The sequence below is a fragment of the Entelurus aequoreus genome, linkage group LG15 (genome assembly GCF_033978785.1).
Source record: "Entelurus aequoreus isolate RoL-2023_Sb linkage group LG15, RoL_Eaeq_v1.1, whole genome shotgun sequence".
NCBI classification, from domain to species: Eukaryota; Metazoa; Chordata; class Actinopteri; order Syngnathiformes; family Syngnathidae; genus Entelurus; species Entelurus aequoreus.
Genome location: NC_084745.1, coordinates 7,390,395 through 7,405,138, shown reverse-complemented (window position 1 = coordinate 7,405,138; position 14,744 = coordinate 7,390,395). Strand labels below are relative to the sequence as shown.

Below are 14,744 nucleotides of genomic sequence, written 5' to 3'. Positions count from 1 at the left end.
TGGTATTACTACTGGTATCACTAGTTCCAGTACTACAAAATGTACTACGACTCTGGCCAGGAGTAAGGTGCTACTACTACTACTACTACTACTGCTGGTATTACTACTGGTATCTTTAGTTCCAGTACTACTACGACTATGACCAGGGGTAAGGTGCTACTATTACAACTACTATTACTACTGGTTTTACTAGTTCCAGTACTACTATGACTGTGACCAGAAATAAGGTGCTGCTGCAACTACTACTACTACTGTTATTACTAGTTCCAGTACTACCACGACTGTGACCAGGGTTAAGGGGCTACTACTACTACTACTCCTACTACTAGTACTACTACTACTGCTGCTGGTATTACTACTGGCATTACTAGTTCCAGTACTACTACGACTGTGACAAGGGGTAAGGTGCTACTACTACTACTAACACTACTATCAATACTACTGGTATTACTAGTTCCAGTACTACTACGACTGTGACAAGGGGTAAGGTGCTACTACTACTAACACTACTATCAATACTACTGGTATTACTAGTTCCAGTACTACTACGACTGTGACCAGGGTTAAGGTGCTACTACTACTAATACTACTATCAATACTACTGGTATTGCTAGTTCCAGTACTACTACGACTGTGACCAGGGTTAAGGTGCTACTACTACTCCTACTACTACTACTAGTACTACTACTACTGCTGCTGGTATTACTACTGGCATTACTAGTTCCAGTACTACTACGACTGTGACAAGGGGTAAGGTGCTACTACTACTAATACTACTATCAATACTACTGGTATTAGTAGTTCCAGTACTACTACGACTGTGACCAGGGTTAAGGTGCTACTACTACTACTACTACTACTAGTACTACTACTACTATCAATCAATCAATGTTTACTACTGCTGCTGGTATTACTACTGGCATTACTAGTTCCAGTACTACTATGACTGTGACAAGGGGTAAGGTACTACTACTACTACTACTACTACTACTATCAATACTACTGGTATTACTAGTTCCAGTGCTACTATGACTGTGACCAGGGTTAAAGTGCTACTACTACTACTACTACTAGTACTGCTGCTGGTATTACTAGTTCCAGTACTACTACGACTGTGACAAGGGGTAAGGTGCTACTACTATTACTACTATCAATACTACTGGTATTATTAGTTCCAGTACTACTATGACTGTGACCAGGTGTAAGGTGCTTCTACTTCTACTGCTGCTGCTACTACTTCTACTACTACTACTATTACTTCTAAGGCTACTACTACCTCTACTGATACTACTATTTCTAATGCTATTTACTACTATTACTACTACTTCTACTATTACTACTACTACTGGTACTACTTGTACTAAGATGGTCCTGTCTGTGAAAGCTGTACAGCTAAACCCCGACTACTACCACTGTTTGTACTACTACAACTACCACTACTACTTCTACTACTCCTGGTACTACTAGTACTAATACTACTTCTACTACAACTAGTACTAGTGCAACTACTGACACTACTACTACTACTACTGCTTCTACTACTAGTACTAGTACAACTACTGATACTACTACTACTCCTCACCCGTGTCTTTGCATCGCGCGGTGGTGCAGCGGACTGCAGCCTGTGCGCGTGGGCTCCAAGGTGGGAGATGCCACGGTCATGGAGATGGAGGTGAAGGGGTCGACGGAGCCCTTCCACATCCTGCTGGAGCCTTACGCCGTCGTCATCCCCGGCCAACTCTTCATTTGCACCACCACCCGCCGCCTTTTCAAGGTCAGTCTCGTTGGCGTAACGCTGCACGGTTCAATTCCCGAGCAGGCTCGCACCAAGAAGGTGACAGCCATACAGGTCACACTCAGGGTGGCCGTATAAACAACTTTAACACTGTTACAAATATGCGCCACACTGTGGACCCACACCAAACAAGAATGACAAACACATTTCGGGAGAACATCCGCACCGTAACAACATAAACACAACAGAACAAATACCCAGAACCCCTTGCAGCACTAACTCTTCCGGGACGCTACAATATACACCCCCCGCTACCCCGTACATGCTCAGGGAGAGCATGTCCCAAATTCCAAGCTGCTGTTTTGAGGCATGGTCGGGGGCGTGGTTGGGGGCGTGGTTATTTACAGCTAGAATTCACCAACTCGAGTATTTCATATACATATATATATATATATATATATATATATATATATATATATATATATATATATATATATATATATATATATATATATATATATATATATATATGTATGAAATAGTTGACTTTCAGTGAATTCTAGCTATATATATATATATATATATATATATATATATATATATATATATATATATATATATATATATATATATATATATATAAAACATTTTTACATAGTAAACAAAATAAATAAAATACTTGAATTTCAGTGTTCCGTTGGCTATCCATTAGATGGCTGTATTGTCCTGTTTAACTTCTCCGTTCATTGGGCAGGCAAGCTGTTTATATTGTGGGAAAGCGGACGTGAGAACAGGCTGTCCCCACTCAGTGTCAGGTCCGCATTGAGCTGTAGGGGGCGTGGCCTCCAGCTCCGGCTGAATACCGGGAGTTTGTCGGGAGAAAATCTCTGCCGGGAGGTTGTCGGGAGAGGCGCTGAATACCGGGATTCTCCCGCTAAAAACGGGAGGGTTGGCAAGTATGTATATATCGGTATCGGTTGATATCGGAATCGGTAATTAAGAGCTGGACAATATCGGAATATTGAATATCGGCAAAAAAGCCATTATCGGACGTCTCTAGTTATGGGTTATACTTGTATAGCGCTTTTCTACCTTCAAGGTACTCAAAGCGCTTTGACACTATTTCCACATTCACACATTGATGGCGGGAGCTGCCATGCAAGGCCCTAACCACGACACATCAGGAGCAAGGGTGACGTGTCTTGCACAACGGACGTGACGAGGTCGGTAGTAGGTGGGGATCGAACCAGGAACCCTCAGGTTTCTGGCACGCCCACTCTCCCACGCCGTCCCGAAAAGGATTTAAATGATGAAATTTCATGGTCTTCTTAAATTCAGAAAGCATGGACATGCAACAAATGCTGTATTTCCAGTGTATTTGTGCAATATGTGCAGGACGCTTAAAGGCCTACTGAAATGTTTTTTTAAAATTTAAACGGGGATAGCAGATCCATTCTATGTGTCATACTTGATCATTTCGCGATATTGCCATATTTTTGCTGAAAGGACTTAGTAGAGAAAATCGACGATAAAGTTCGCAACTTTTGCTCGCTGATAAAAAAAAGCCTTGCCTGTACCGGAAGTAGCGTGACGTCGCAGGCTGAAAGGCTCCTAACATTTCCCCATTGTTTACACCAGCAGCGAGAGCGATTCGGACTGAGAAAGCGACGATTACCCCATTAATTTGAGCGAGGATGAAAGAGTCGTGGATGAGGAACGTTAGAGTGAAGGACTAGAGTGCAGTGCAGGACATATCTTTTTTCGCTCTCACCGTAACTTAGGTACAAGCTGGCTCATTGGATTCCACACTTTCTCCTTTTTCTATTGTGGATCACGGATTTGTATTTTAAACCACCTCGGATACTATATCCTCTTGAAAATGAGAGTCGAGAACGCAAAATGGACATTCACAGTGACTTTTATCTCCGCGACAATACATCGGCGAAGCACTTTAGCTACGGAGCTAACGTGATAGCATCGTGCTTAAATGCAGATAGAAACAAAAGAAATAAACCCCTGACTGGAAGGATAGACAGAAAATCAACAATACCATTAAACCATGGACATGTAACTACACGGTTAATGCTTTCCAGCTTGGTGAAGCTTAACAATGCTGTTGCTTACGACGCCATTGAAGCTAACTTAGCAACGGGACCTCACAGAGCTATGATAAAAACAATAGCGCTCCACCTACGCCAGCCAGCCCTCATCTGCTCATCAACACCCGTCTCACCTGCGTTCCAGCGATCGACGGAAGGACGAAAGACTTCACCCGATCATCCGTGCGGTCGGCGGCTAGCGTCGGATAGCGCGTCTGCTATCCAAGTCAAAGTCCTCCTGGCTGTGTTGCTGCAGCCAGCCGCTAATACACCGATCCCACCTACAACTTTCTTCTTTGCCGTCCCCATTGTTCATTAAACAAATTACAAAAGATTCACCAACACAGATGTCCAGAATACTGTGGAATTATGAGATGAAAACAGAGCTTTTTTGTATTGGATTCAGTGGTGTCCGAATACTTCCGTTTAACTATTGACGTCACGCGCATACGTCATCATATATAGACGTTTTCAACCGGGAAATTTAAAATTGCACTTTATAAGTTAACCTGGCCGTATTGGCATGTGTTGCAATTAGGGATGTCCGATAATGGCTTTTTGCCGATATTCCGATATTGTCCAACTCTTTAATTACCGATACCGATATCAACCGATACCGATATCAACCGATATATACAGTCGTGGAATAACACATTATTATGCCTAATTTGGACAACCAGGTATGGTGAAGATAAGGTACTTTTAAAAAAAATAAAATAAATAAAATAAGAAAAATAAATTAAAAACATTTTCTTGAATAAAAAAGAAAGTAAAACAATATAAAAGCAGTTACATAGTTTAATTTAGTCTTTATTTGAAGGGACAATGCACAGAAACAAGAAGCTCAAAGACAGATATGTTCTGTACCAGATTATAGCTAAATAGCTCATTTCCATCTGCAGTCCCTGGCTACCTAAATTAAAGGGATACAAAAATCATGCAATAAAATTATGACAAGAAAAACATACTATAGCATGTTTTTAAATTAAGAAAAGTCATAAAATGCCCTTTAATGTACACATACTTAATATACAATACAACCACACCTCATTTACATCATCACACAAAGACAATACATGGTTTTGTTCACATCTGTCATCATTTGTAAAAACATAGAAACTAGTAATTAATGAAAATTAGTCAAATTAACTGTTAAAGGTTAGTACTATTAGTGGACCAGCAGCACGCACAATCGTGTGCTTACGGACTGTATCCCTTGCAGACTGTATTGATATATATTGATATATAATGTAGGAACCAGAATATTAATAACAGAAAGAAACAACCCTTTTGTGTGAATGGGGGAGGTTTTTTGGGTTGGTGCACTAATTGTAAGTGTATCTTGTGTTTTTTATGTTGATTTAATTTAAAAAAAAAAAAAAACGATACCGATAATAAAAAACCAGATACCGATAATTTCCGATATTACATTTTAACGCATTTATCGACCGATAATATCGGCCTGCCGATATTATCGGACATCTCTAGTTGCAATGTTAAGATTTCATCATTGATATATAAACTATCAGACTGCGTGGTCGCTAGTAGTGGCTTTCAGTAGGCCTTTAAAAATATGAATTTCAAACTTCATCTTATTGTGCATGTATAGATGTTATTTCCTGTGTGTGTGTGTGTGTCTCAGATGTGGAATCACAGCAAAACGTCAGTCTCCTTCCAGTGGGAGAAGATGAGCAGCAGCTGCCACCAAATAGAAGTGGAGCCTTCTGCTGGCAAAATAGGTGAGTCCCAAAGAGGTGGCTGCTGGGAAGAGAGTCCAGGGTGACCTTTTTTAATACCCTGCAGAGGCAAAGGACTGTTGCGTCTTCACCCTGATGGTGACTGGGGGGAGACCGGAGAAGGTGGTGAGCAGTGTGCTCTGCCACATCCAGCATCGCACTGAGCCCGTCACCTTACCTGTGGAAGTCACCTTCAAGGTACGCGGGAACGCTGACTAGGTCTCAACTCTCTTGTTCACGATCATCGTTGTCTGCAAGGGTCCCAGCGTGACCATCAACACGCCCAGCGTTGACTTCGGCCTCATGCGACTGGGGGAGCAAAGCCGGACCAAGCTGTACCTCAGCAACACCACTCACCTGGAGGCTGCCTGGACTCTGCAGGAGGTGCACAAGAGTCAAGATGGCAGCCAGGAAGTGCAGGTACACGCACACACACACACACACACACACACACACACACACACACACACACACACACACACACACACACACACACACACACACACACACACACACACACACACACGCTTCTGAGTATTTACTGTGATGGGCAAGCTACTTGGAAAATGGAATAAGTTAAGTACTAGTAACTCTTCATTAAATGGAACTAAGCTACGAGTTACTCTCCATTAAATGTAACTAAGCTACTAGTTACTCTCAATTAAATGTAGCTAAGCTACTAGTTACTCTCCATTAAATGTAACTAAGCTACTAGTTACTCTCAATTAAATGTAGCTAAGCTACTAGTTACTCTCCATTCAATGTAACTAAGCTACTAGTTACTCTCCATTCAATGTAACTAAGCTACTAGTTACTATTCATTAATGGAACTAAGCTACAAGTTACTCTTCATTCGATGTAACTAAGCCACTAGTTACTCTCCATTAAATGTAACTAAGCTACTAGTTACTCTCCATTAAAAATATAACTAGGCTACTAGGTACTCTCCAGTAAATTTAACTAAGCTACTAGTTACTTTCCATTAAATGTAACTAAACTACTTGTTACTCTCCATTCAATGTAACTGAGCTACTAGTTACTCTCAATTAAATGTAGCTAAGCTACTAGTTACTCTCCATTCAATGTAACTAAGCTACCAGTTACTCTTCATTAATGGAACTAAGCTACAAGTTACTCTTCATTCGATGTAACTAAGCCACTAGTTACTCTCCATTAAATGTAACTTAGCCACTAGTTACTCTCCATTAAAAGTAGCTATGCTACTAGATACTTTCCATTAAATGTAACTAAGCTACTAGTTACTCTCCATTAAAAATGTAACTAGGCTACTAGTTACTCTCCAGTAAATTTAACTAAGCTACTAGTTACTTTTCATTAAATGTAACTAAACTACTTGTTACTCTCCATTAAATGGAGCTATGCTACTAGTTACTCTCCATTAAATGTAACTTAGCTACTAGTTACTTTCAATTAAATGTAACCAAGGTACTAGTTAGTTTCCATTAAATGTAACCAAGGTACGTGTTACTCTCCATTAAATGGAGCTAAGCTGTAATTACTCGCCATTAAGTGTAACTTAGCTACTGGTTACTCTTCATTAAATGTAACAAAGCTACTAGTTACTTTACATTAAATGTAGCTAAGTTACTAATTACTCGCCATAAATTGTAACTAAGCTACTAGTTACTCTCAATAAAATGTAGCTATTCTACTAGTAACTTTCCATTGAATGTAACTATGCTACCAGTTACTCTCTATTAAATGTAGCTAAGCTACTAGTTACTCGCCATTAAATGTAACTAAGCTACTAGTTATGTTTCATTAAATGTAACTAAGCTCATAGTTACACTCCATCAAATGTAGCTAAGCTAGTAGTTACACTCCATTAATTGTAACTAAGCTACTGGTTAATTTCCATTAAATGCAGCTAAGCTACTGGTTACTCTCCATTAAATGTAGCTAAGCTACTGGTTACTCTCCAATAAATGTAACTGTGATACTGGTTACTCTCCATTAAATGTAGCTAAGCTACTAGTTACTCTCCATTAAATGTAACTAAGCTACTAGTTAATCTCCATTAAATGTAGCTATGCTATTAGTTACTATCCATTAAATGGAGCTATGTTACTAGTTACTCTCCAATAAATGTAGCTGAGCCACTAGTTACTCTCCAATAAATGTAACTAAGCTACTAGTTATTTTTCCTTAAATGTAGCTAAGCTCATAGTTACACTCCATTAAATGTAGCTAAGCTACTAGTTACTCTCCATTAAATGTAGCTAAGCTACTAGTTACTCTCCATTAAATGTAAGTAAACTACTAGTTACTTTCAATTAAATGTAGCTAAGCTACCAGTTACTTTCCATTAAATGTAACTAAGGTACGTGTTACTCTCCATTAAAGGTAGCTAAGCTACTGGTTATTCTCCATTAAATGTAGCTAAGCTACTAGTTACTCTCCATTACATGGAACTAAGCTACGAGTTACTTTCCATTAAATGTAGCTAAGCTACTAGTTACTCTCCATTACATGGAACTAAGCTACGAGTTACTTTCCATTAACTGTAGCTAAGCTACTAGTTACTCTCCATTACATGGAACTAAGCTACGAGTTACTTTCCATTAAATGTAGCTAAGCTACAAGTTACTATCCATTAAATGTAACTAAGCTACTAGCTACTTTTCATTAAATGTAGCTAAGCTCATAGTTACACGCCATTAAATGTAACTAAGCTACTAGTTACTCTCCAATATATGTAGCTATGGTACTACCAACATGCATAGTTTGGACCCCCCTGAGTTAGGCTATGTAGCGTCACTTACTTGTAGCCTGCTAGTGTTGCCGACCAGCACTGACCGACTCTTGTGTGTGCAGCTCTTTGTGGAGCCCTGCAGAGGCACGCTGCCCCCGATGGCCTGTTGCAGCGTCTGCATCCACTTCAGGCCGCAGCACTGCCAGGTGTTGGAGACCGAGCTGGAGCTGGCGGTGGAAAAGGGGACAGGATGGTAGGCAAAGCTACCTTGTGTGGTCGTTGTTGGACTCCTCTCTGGCAGCGTCAGTCAATAGTGCTGTTCTTAGACCAGACTTGGGCAAAATACGGCCCGCGGGCCACATGCGGCCCATTATGATTTTCAATACGGCCCGCCGGACGTTCTACATAATTGTTTTAGACATCAAAACTGTCGCCGCCATTATGATGTGCAGTGCTGTATTTACATGACCGTAAGTCTTGAACTATAAAAAGTATTTCAATGGTCGAAATCTGCAATTTTGGGTGTTATAGGAGTTATTACGGTAATCTACGTCACAGCAGCTCAGACCAGGAACAAAGCAGAGTGGGCGGGGTTGGTTTTCAGAGCAGCCAGCCCCAAACGCATGTGTCAGAAACAGATGCGGAAGCACATTTTTACAAAAAATTTCTGCATAAAAGTGATAATATATCATATTGTAGGTGTTTAGTACACTTTGCATTCATATTTTGCCGTTTGTTACATTGTTGTTGTGTTTTGCTTGATTGTAAAAGATACACAACTATGGAGGCGCTGGTCTGAGAAGTAAAAGAGGAGCGACGTTCGTATGTTGTTAATATTCAGTGTTTTATTGTTCATAGTTAATATTGTAAATCACACCTAAAAGAAGAGTGATGTTTGTATGTTGTTAATATTCAGTGTTTTATTGTTCATAGTTAATATTGTAAATCCCACGTAAAAGAGGAGCGATGTTCATATGTTGTTAATATTCAGTGTTTTATTGTTCATAGTTAATATTGTAAATCCCACGTAAAAGAGGAGCGATGTTTGTATGTTGTTAATATTCAGTGTTTTATTGTTCATAGTTAATATTGTAAATCCCACGTAAAAGAGGAGCGATGTTTGTATGTTGTTAATATTCAGTGTTTTATTGTTCATAGTTAATATTGTAAATTCCACGTAAAAGAGGAGCGATGTTCATATGTTGTTAATATTCACTGTTTTATTGTTCGTCGTTAATATTGTAAATCCCACGTAAAAGAGGAGCGATGTTCATATGTTGTTAATATTCAGTCTTTTATTGTTCGTCGTTAATATTGTAAATCCCACGTAAAAGAGGAGCGATGTTCATATGTTGTTAATATTCAGTCTTTTATTGTTCATAGTTAATATTGTAAATCCCACGTAAAAGAGGGGCGATGTTCATATGTTGTTAATATTCAGTCTTTTATTGTTTATAGTTAATATTGTAAATCCCACGTAAAAGAGGAGCGATGTTCATATGTTGTTAATATTCAGTCTTTTATTGTTCATAGTTAATATTGTAAATCCCACGTAAAAGAGGAGCGATGTTCATATGTTGTTAATATTCAGTCTTTTATTGTTCATAGTTAATATTGTAAATCCCAATTAGAAGAGGAGCGATGTTCATATGTTGTTAATAATTAGTCTTTTATTGTTCATAGTTAATATTGTAAATCCCACGTAGAAGAGGAGCGATGTTCATATGTTGTTAATATTCAGGCTTTTATTGTTTATAGTTAATATTGTAAATCCCACGTAAAAGAGGAGCGATGTTCATATGTTGTTAATATTCAGGCTTTTATTGTTCATAGTTAATATTGTAAATCCCACGTAAAAGAGGAGCGATGTTCATATGTTGTTAATATTCAGTCTTTTATTGTTTATAGTTAATATTGTAAATCCCATTTAAAAAAGGAACGATGTTCATATGTTGTTAATATTCAGTCTTTTATTGTTCATAGTTAATATTGTAAATCCCACGTAAAAGAGGAGCGATGTTCATATGTTGTTAATATTCAGTCTTTTATTGTTCATAGTTAATATTGTAAATCCCAATTAGAAGAGGAGCGATGTTCATATGTTGTTAATATTCAGTATTTTATTGTTTATAGTTAATATTGTAAATCCCACGTAAAAGAGGAGCGATGTTCATATGTTGTTAATATTCAGTCTTTTATTGTTCATAGTTAATATTGTAAATCCCACGTAAAAGAGGAGCGATGTTCATATGTTGTTAATATTCAGTCTTTTATTGTTCATAGTTAATATTGTAAATCCCAATTAGAAGAGGAGCGATGTTCATATGTTGTTAATATTCAGTATTTTATTGTTTATAGTTAATATTGTAAATCCCACGTAAAAGAGGAGCGATGTTCATATGTTGTTAATATTCAGTCTTTTATTGTTTATAGTTAATATTGTAAATCCCACGTAAAAGAGGAGCGATGTTCATATGTTGTTAATATTCAGGCTTTTATTGTTCATAGTTAATATTGTAAATCCCACGTAAAAGAGGAGCGATGTTCATATGTTGTTAATATTCAGTCTTTTATTATTTATAGTTAATATTGTAAATCCCACGTAAAAGAGGAGCGATGTTCATATGTTGTTAATATTCAGGCTTTTATTGTTTATAGTTAATATTGTAAATCCCACGTAAAAGAGGAGCGATGTTCATATGTTTTTATTTTCAGTGTTTTATTGTTCATAGTTAATATTGTAAATCCCATTTAAAAAAGGATCGATGTTCATATGTTGTTAATATTCAGTGTTTTATTGTTCATAGTTAATATTGTAAATCCCACGTAAAAGAGGAGCGATGTTTGTATGTTGTTAATATTCAATGTTTTATTGTTCATAGTTAATATTGTAAATCCCACGTAAAAGAGGAGCTATGTTCATATGTTGTTAATATTCAGTCTTTTATTGTTTATAGTTAATATTGTAAATCCCACGTAGAAAAGGAGCGATGTTCATATGTTGTTAATATTCAGTGTTTTATTGTTCATAGTTAATCATGTAAATCCCACGTAAAAGAGGAGCGATGTTTGTATGTTGTTAATATTCAGTCTTTTATTGTTCATAGTTAATCATGTAAATCCCACGTAAAAGAGGAGCGATGTTTGTATGTTGTTCATATTCAGTGTTTTATTGTTCATAGTTAATATTGTAAATCCCACGTAAAAGAGGAGCGATGTTTGTATGTTGTTAATATTCAGTGTTTTATTGTTCATAGTTAATATTGTAAATCCCACGTAATAGAGGAGCGATGTTCATATGTTGTTAATATTCAGTCTTTTATTGTTCATAGTTAATCATGTAAATCCCACGTAAAAGAGGAGCGATGTTTGTATGTTGTTAATATTCAGTGTTTTATTGTTCATAGTTAATATTGTAAATCCCACGTAAAAGAGGAGCGATGTTCATATGTTGTTAATATTCAGTGTTTTATTGTTTATAGTTAATCATGTAAATCCCACGTAATAGAGGAGCGATGTTCATATGTTGTTAATATTCAGTGTTTTATTGTTCATAGTTAATCATGTAAATCCCACGTAAAAGAGGAGCGATGTTTGTATGTTGTTAATATTCAGTGTTTTATTGTTCATAGTTAATATTGTAAATCCCACGTAATAGAGGAGCGATGTTCATATGTTGTTAATATTCAGTCTTTTATTGTTCATAGTTAATCATGTAAATCCCACGTAAAAGAGGAGCGATGTTTGTATGTTGTTAATATTCAGTGTTTTATTGTTCATAGTTAAAATTGTAAATCCCACGTAAAAGAGGAGCGATGTTCATATGTTGTTAATATTCAGTGTTTTATTGTTCATAGTTAATATTGTAAATCCCACGTAATAGAGGAGCGATGTTCATATGTTGTTAATATTCAGTGTTTTATTGTTCATAGTTAATCATGTAAATCCCACGTAAAAGAGGAGCGATGTTTGTATGTTGTTAATATTCAGTGTTTTATTGTTCATAGTTAATATTGTAAATCCCACGTAATAGAGGAGCGATGTTCATATGTTGTTAATATTCAGTCTTTTATTGTTCATAGTTAATCATGTAAATCCCACGTAAAAGAGGAGCGATGTTTGTATGTTGTTAATATTCAGTGTTTTATTGTTCATAGTTAAAATTGTAAATCCCACGTAAAAGAGGAGCGATGTTCATATGTTGTTAATATTCAGTGTTTTATTGTTCATAGTTAATATTGTAAATCCCACGTAATAGAGGAGCGATGTTCATATGTTGTTAATATTCAGTGTTTTATTGTTCATAGTTAATCATGTAAATCCCACGTAAAAGAGGAGCGATGTTTGTATGTTGTTAATATTCAGTGTTTTATTGTTCATAGTTAATATTGTAAATCCCACGTAATAGAGGAGCGATGTTCATATGTTGTTAATATTCAGTCTTTTATTGTTCATAGTTAATCATGTAAATCCCACGTAAAAGAGGAGCGATGTTTGTATGTTGTTAATATTCAGTGTTTTATTGTTCATAGTTAAAATTGTAAATCCCACGTAAAAGAGGAGCGATGTTCATATGTTGTTAATATTCAGGCTTTTATTGTTCATAGTTAATATTGTAAATCCCACTTTCTTTAGTTTAATGTATATTTTGGGTGTCCCATTCAGTAAAAAACAATTAAAATTCCAATTGCGTTTTTTGAGCTGGTCTGTCATAACGTTTTTAGAACTCTATCGGACATTGTGACTTTTGGTATCAGTGTTCCTGAACCCAAACACACATACTGTACTTTACATCTAAATGTGTATTTATGATTTATACACACATACGCATTGGCCCCCCCCAGACACATTTTTTCTCTCAATGTGGCCCCCGAGTCAAAACATTTGCCCAGCTCTGTCTTAGACGTACCTAATGTTGTGTCTGTGGCAGTCACCTGCTGCTGCGTGCCGACGTGCAGTCTCCTCAGCTGTGTCTGCTGAACTGCGAGCTGCTGATCTCCGAGCTCTACCTCGGCGTCGCCGCCGAGGGACGCGTGACCCTTTTCAACCAGACGCTCCTGACGTCCGACTTCGCCTGGTTGGTGCGTGTGTCAAGGTGGCGAGCCTTTTTCGCCGAGGACGTTTCCTGTTTTCACCGCCGTGTCTTTCAGGGCGAGCTGAAGGGTCAGCAGGCGTCACTTTGCTGCGCCTCTTTTCACCCGCCGTCAGGCACCCTGGGCCCAAACGCCAGCTTGGAGATCAATGTCACGTTCATCTCCCACACAGTGGTAAGACATGACATATTTTCATCATACTTTCAACATTTCTGCAGGATTTTCATAGATTTTCAGTCCGGATACGGATTTTTTTATGAGGCGAAAATGAAACGTCATGTTCCATGTTGTCCCTCGCTCATAAACACATCATAGTGGGACTAGAGCTTGTCAGTACAACCTCGTACAGTAGGTGGCATCGTAACTCTTAACACACCTGGTCTGCCAGAGAATAAGAAGGCAAAGAAGAGATCAGTGTTAGCGACTTTTTGTGCTATATTTACCAAGTATACAGAGCCCCAAAAGTAGGGAAGGGTCCTGAATTCGGTACTTTTATAGGCACTGACCGAAATGTAACTAGGCTACTAGTTACTCTCCAGTAAATTTAACTAAGCTACTAGTTACTTTCCATTTAATGTAACTAAACTACTTGTTACTCTCCATTAAATGGAGCTGCGCTACTAGTTACTCTCCATTAAATGTAACTTAGCTACTAGTTACTTTCCATTAAATGTAACTAAGCTACTAGTTACTTTCTATTAAATGTAACTAAGGTACGTGTTACTCTCCATTAAAATGTAGCTAAGCTAATAATTACTCTCCATTAAGTATAACTAAGCTACTAGTTACTCTCCATTGAATGTAACTAAACCACTAGTTACTCTTCATTAAATGTAACAACGTTACTAATTACTCGCCATAAAATGTAACTAAGCTGCTAGTTACTCTCAATTAAATGTAGCTATGCTACTAGTTACTTTCCATTAAATTTAATTATGCTACTAGTTACTCTTCATTAAATGTAGCTATGCTACTAGTTACTTTCCATTAAATGTAACTATGCTACTAGTTACTCTCTATTAAATGTAACTAAGCTCATAGTTACACTCCATCAAATGTAGCTAAGCTAGTAGTTACACTCCATTAAATATAACTAAGCTACTAGTTATGATTCATTAAATGTAACTAAGATCATAGTTACACTCCATCAAATGTAGCTAAGCTAGTAGTTACACTCCATTAAATATAACTAAGCTACTAGTTATGATTCATTAAATGTAACTAAGCTCATAGTTACACTCCATCAAATGTAGCTAAGCTAGTAGTTACACGCCATTAAAAGTAACTAAACTACTGGTTACTTTCCATTAAATGCAGCTAAGCTACTAGTTACTCCATTAAATGTAGCTAAGCTACTGGTTACTCTCC

At 37.3% G+C, this 14,744-nt stretch overlaps 1 protein-coding gene across 1 annotated transcript in view; it reads left to right on the top strand.

Annotated features, from left to right (window-relative positions):
* Nucleotides 1-14,744, top strand: part of dlec1 (DLEC1 cilia and flagella associated protein) — a 71,242-nt gene that overhangs the window by 22,120 nt on the left and 34,378 nt on the right. The window contains exons 16-22 of the mRNA XM_062020659.1: nt 1,612-1,774; nt 5,477-5,573; nt 5,638-5,768; nt 5,829-5,990; nt 8,406-8,536; nt 13,214-13,364; nt 13,434-13,550. Of these exons, the coding sequence (XP_061876643.1) occupies nt 1,612-1,774; nt 5,477-5,573; nt 5,638-5,768; nt 5,829-5,990; nt 8,406-8,536; nt 13,214-13,364; nt 13,434-13,550 (952 nt within the window). The remainder of the gene's footprint in view (nt 1-1,611; nt 1,775-5,476; nt 5,574-5,637; nt 5,769-5,828; nt 5,991-8,405; nt 8,537-13,213; nt 13,365-13,433; nt 13,551-14,744) is intronic.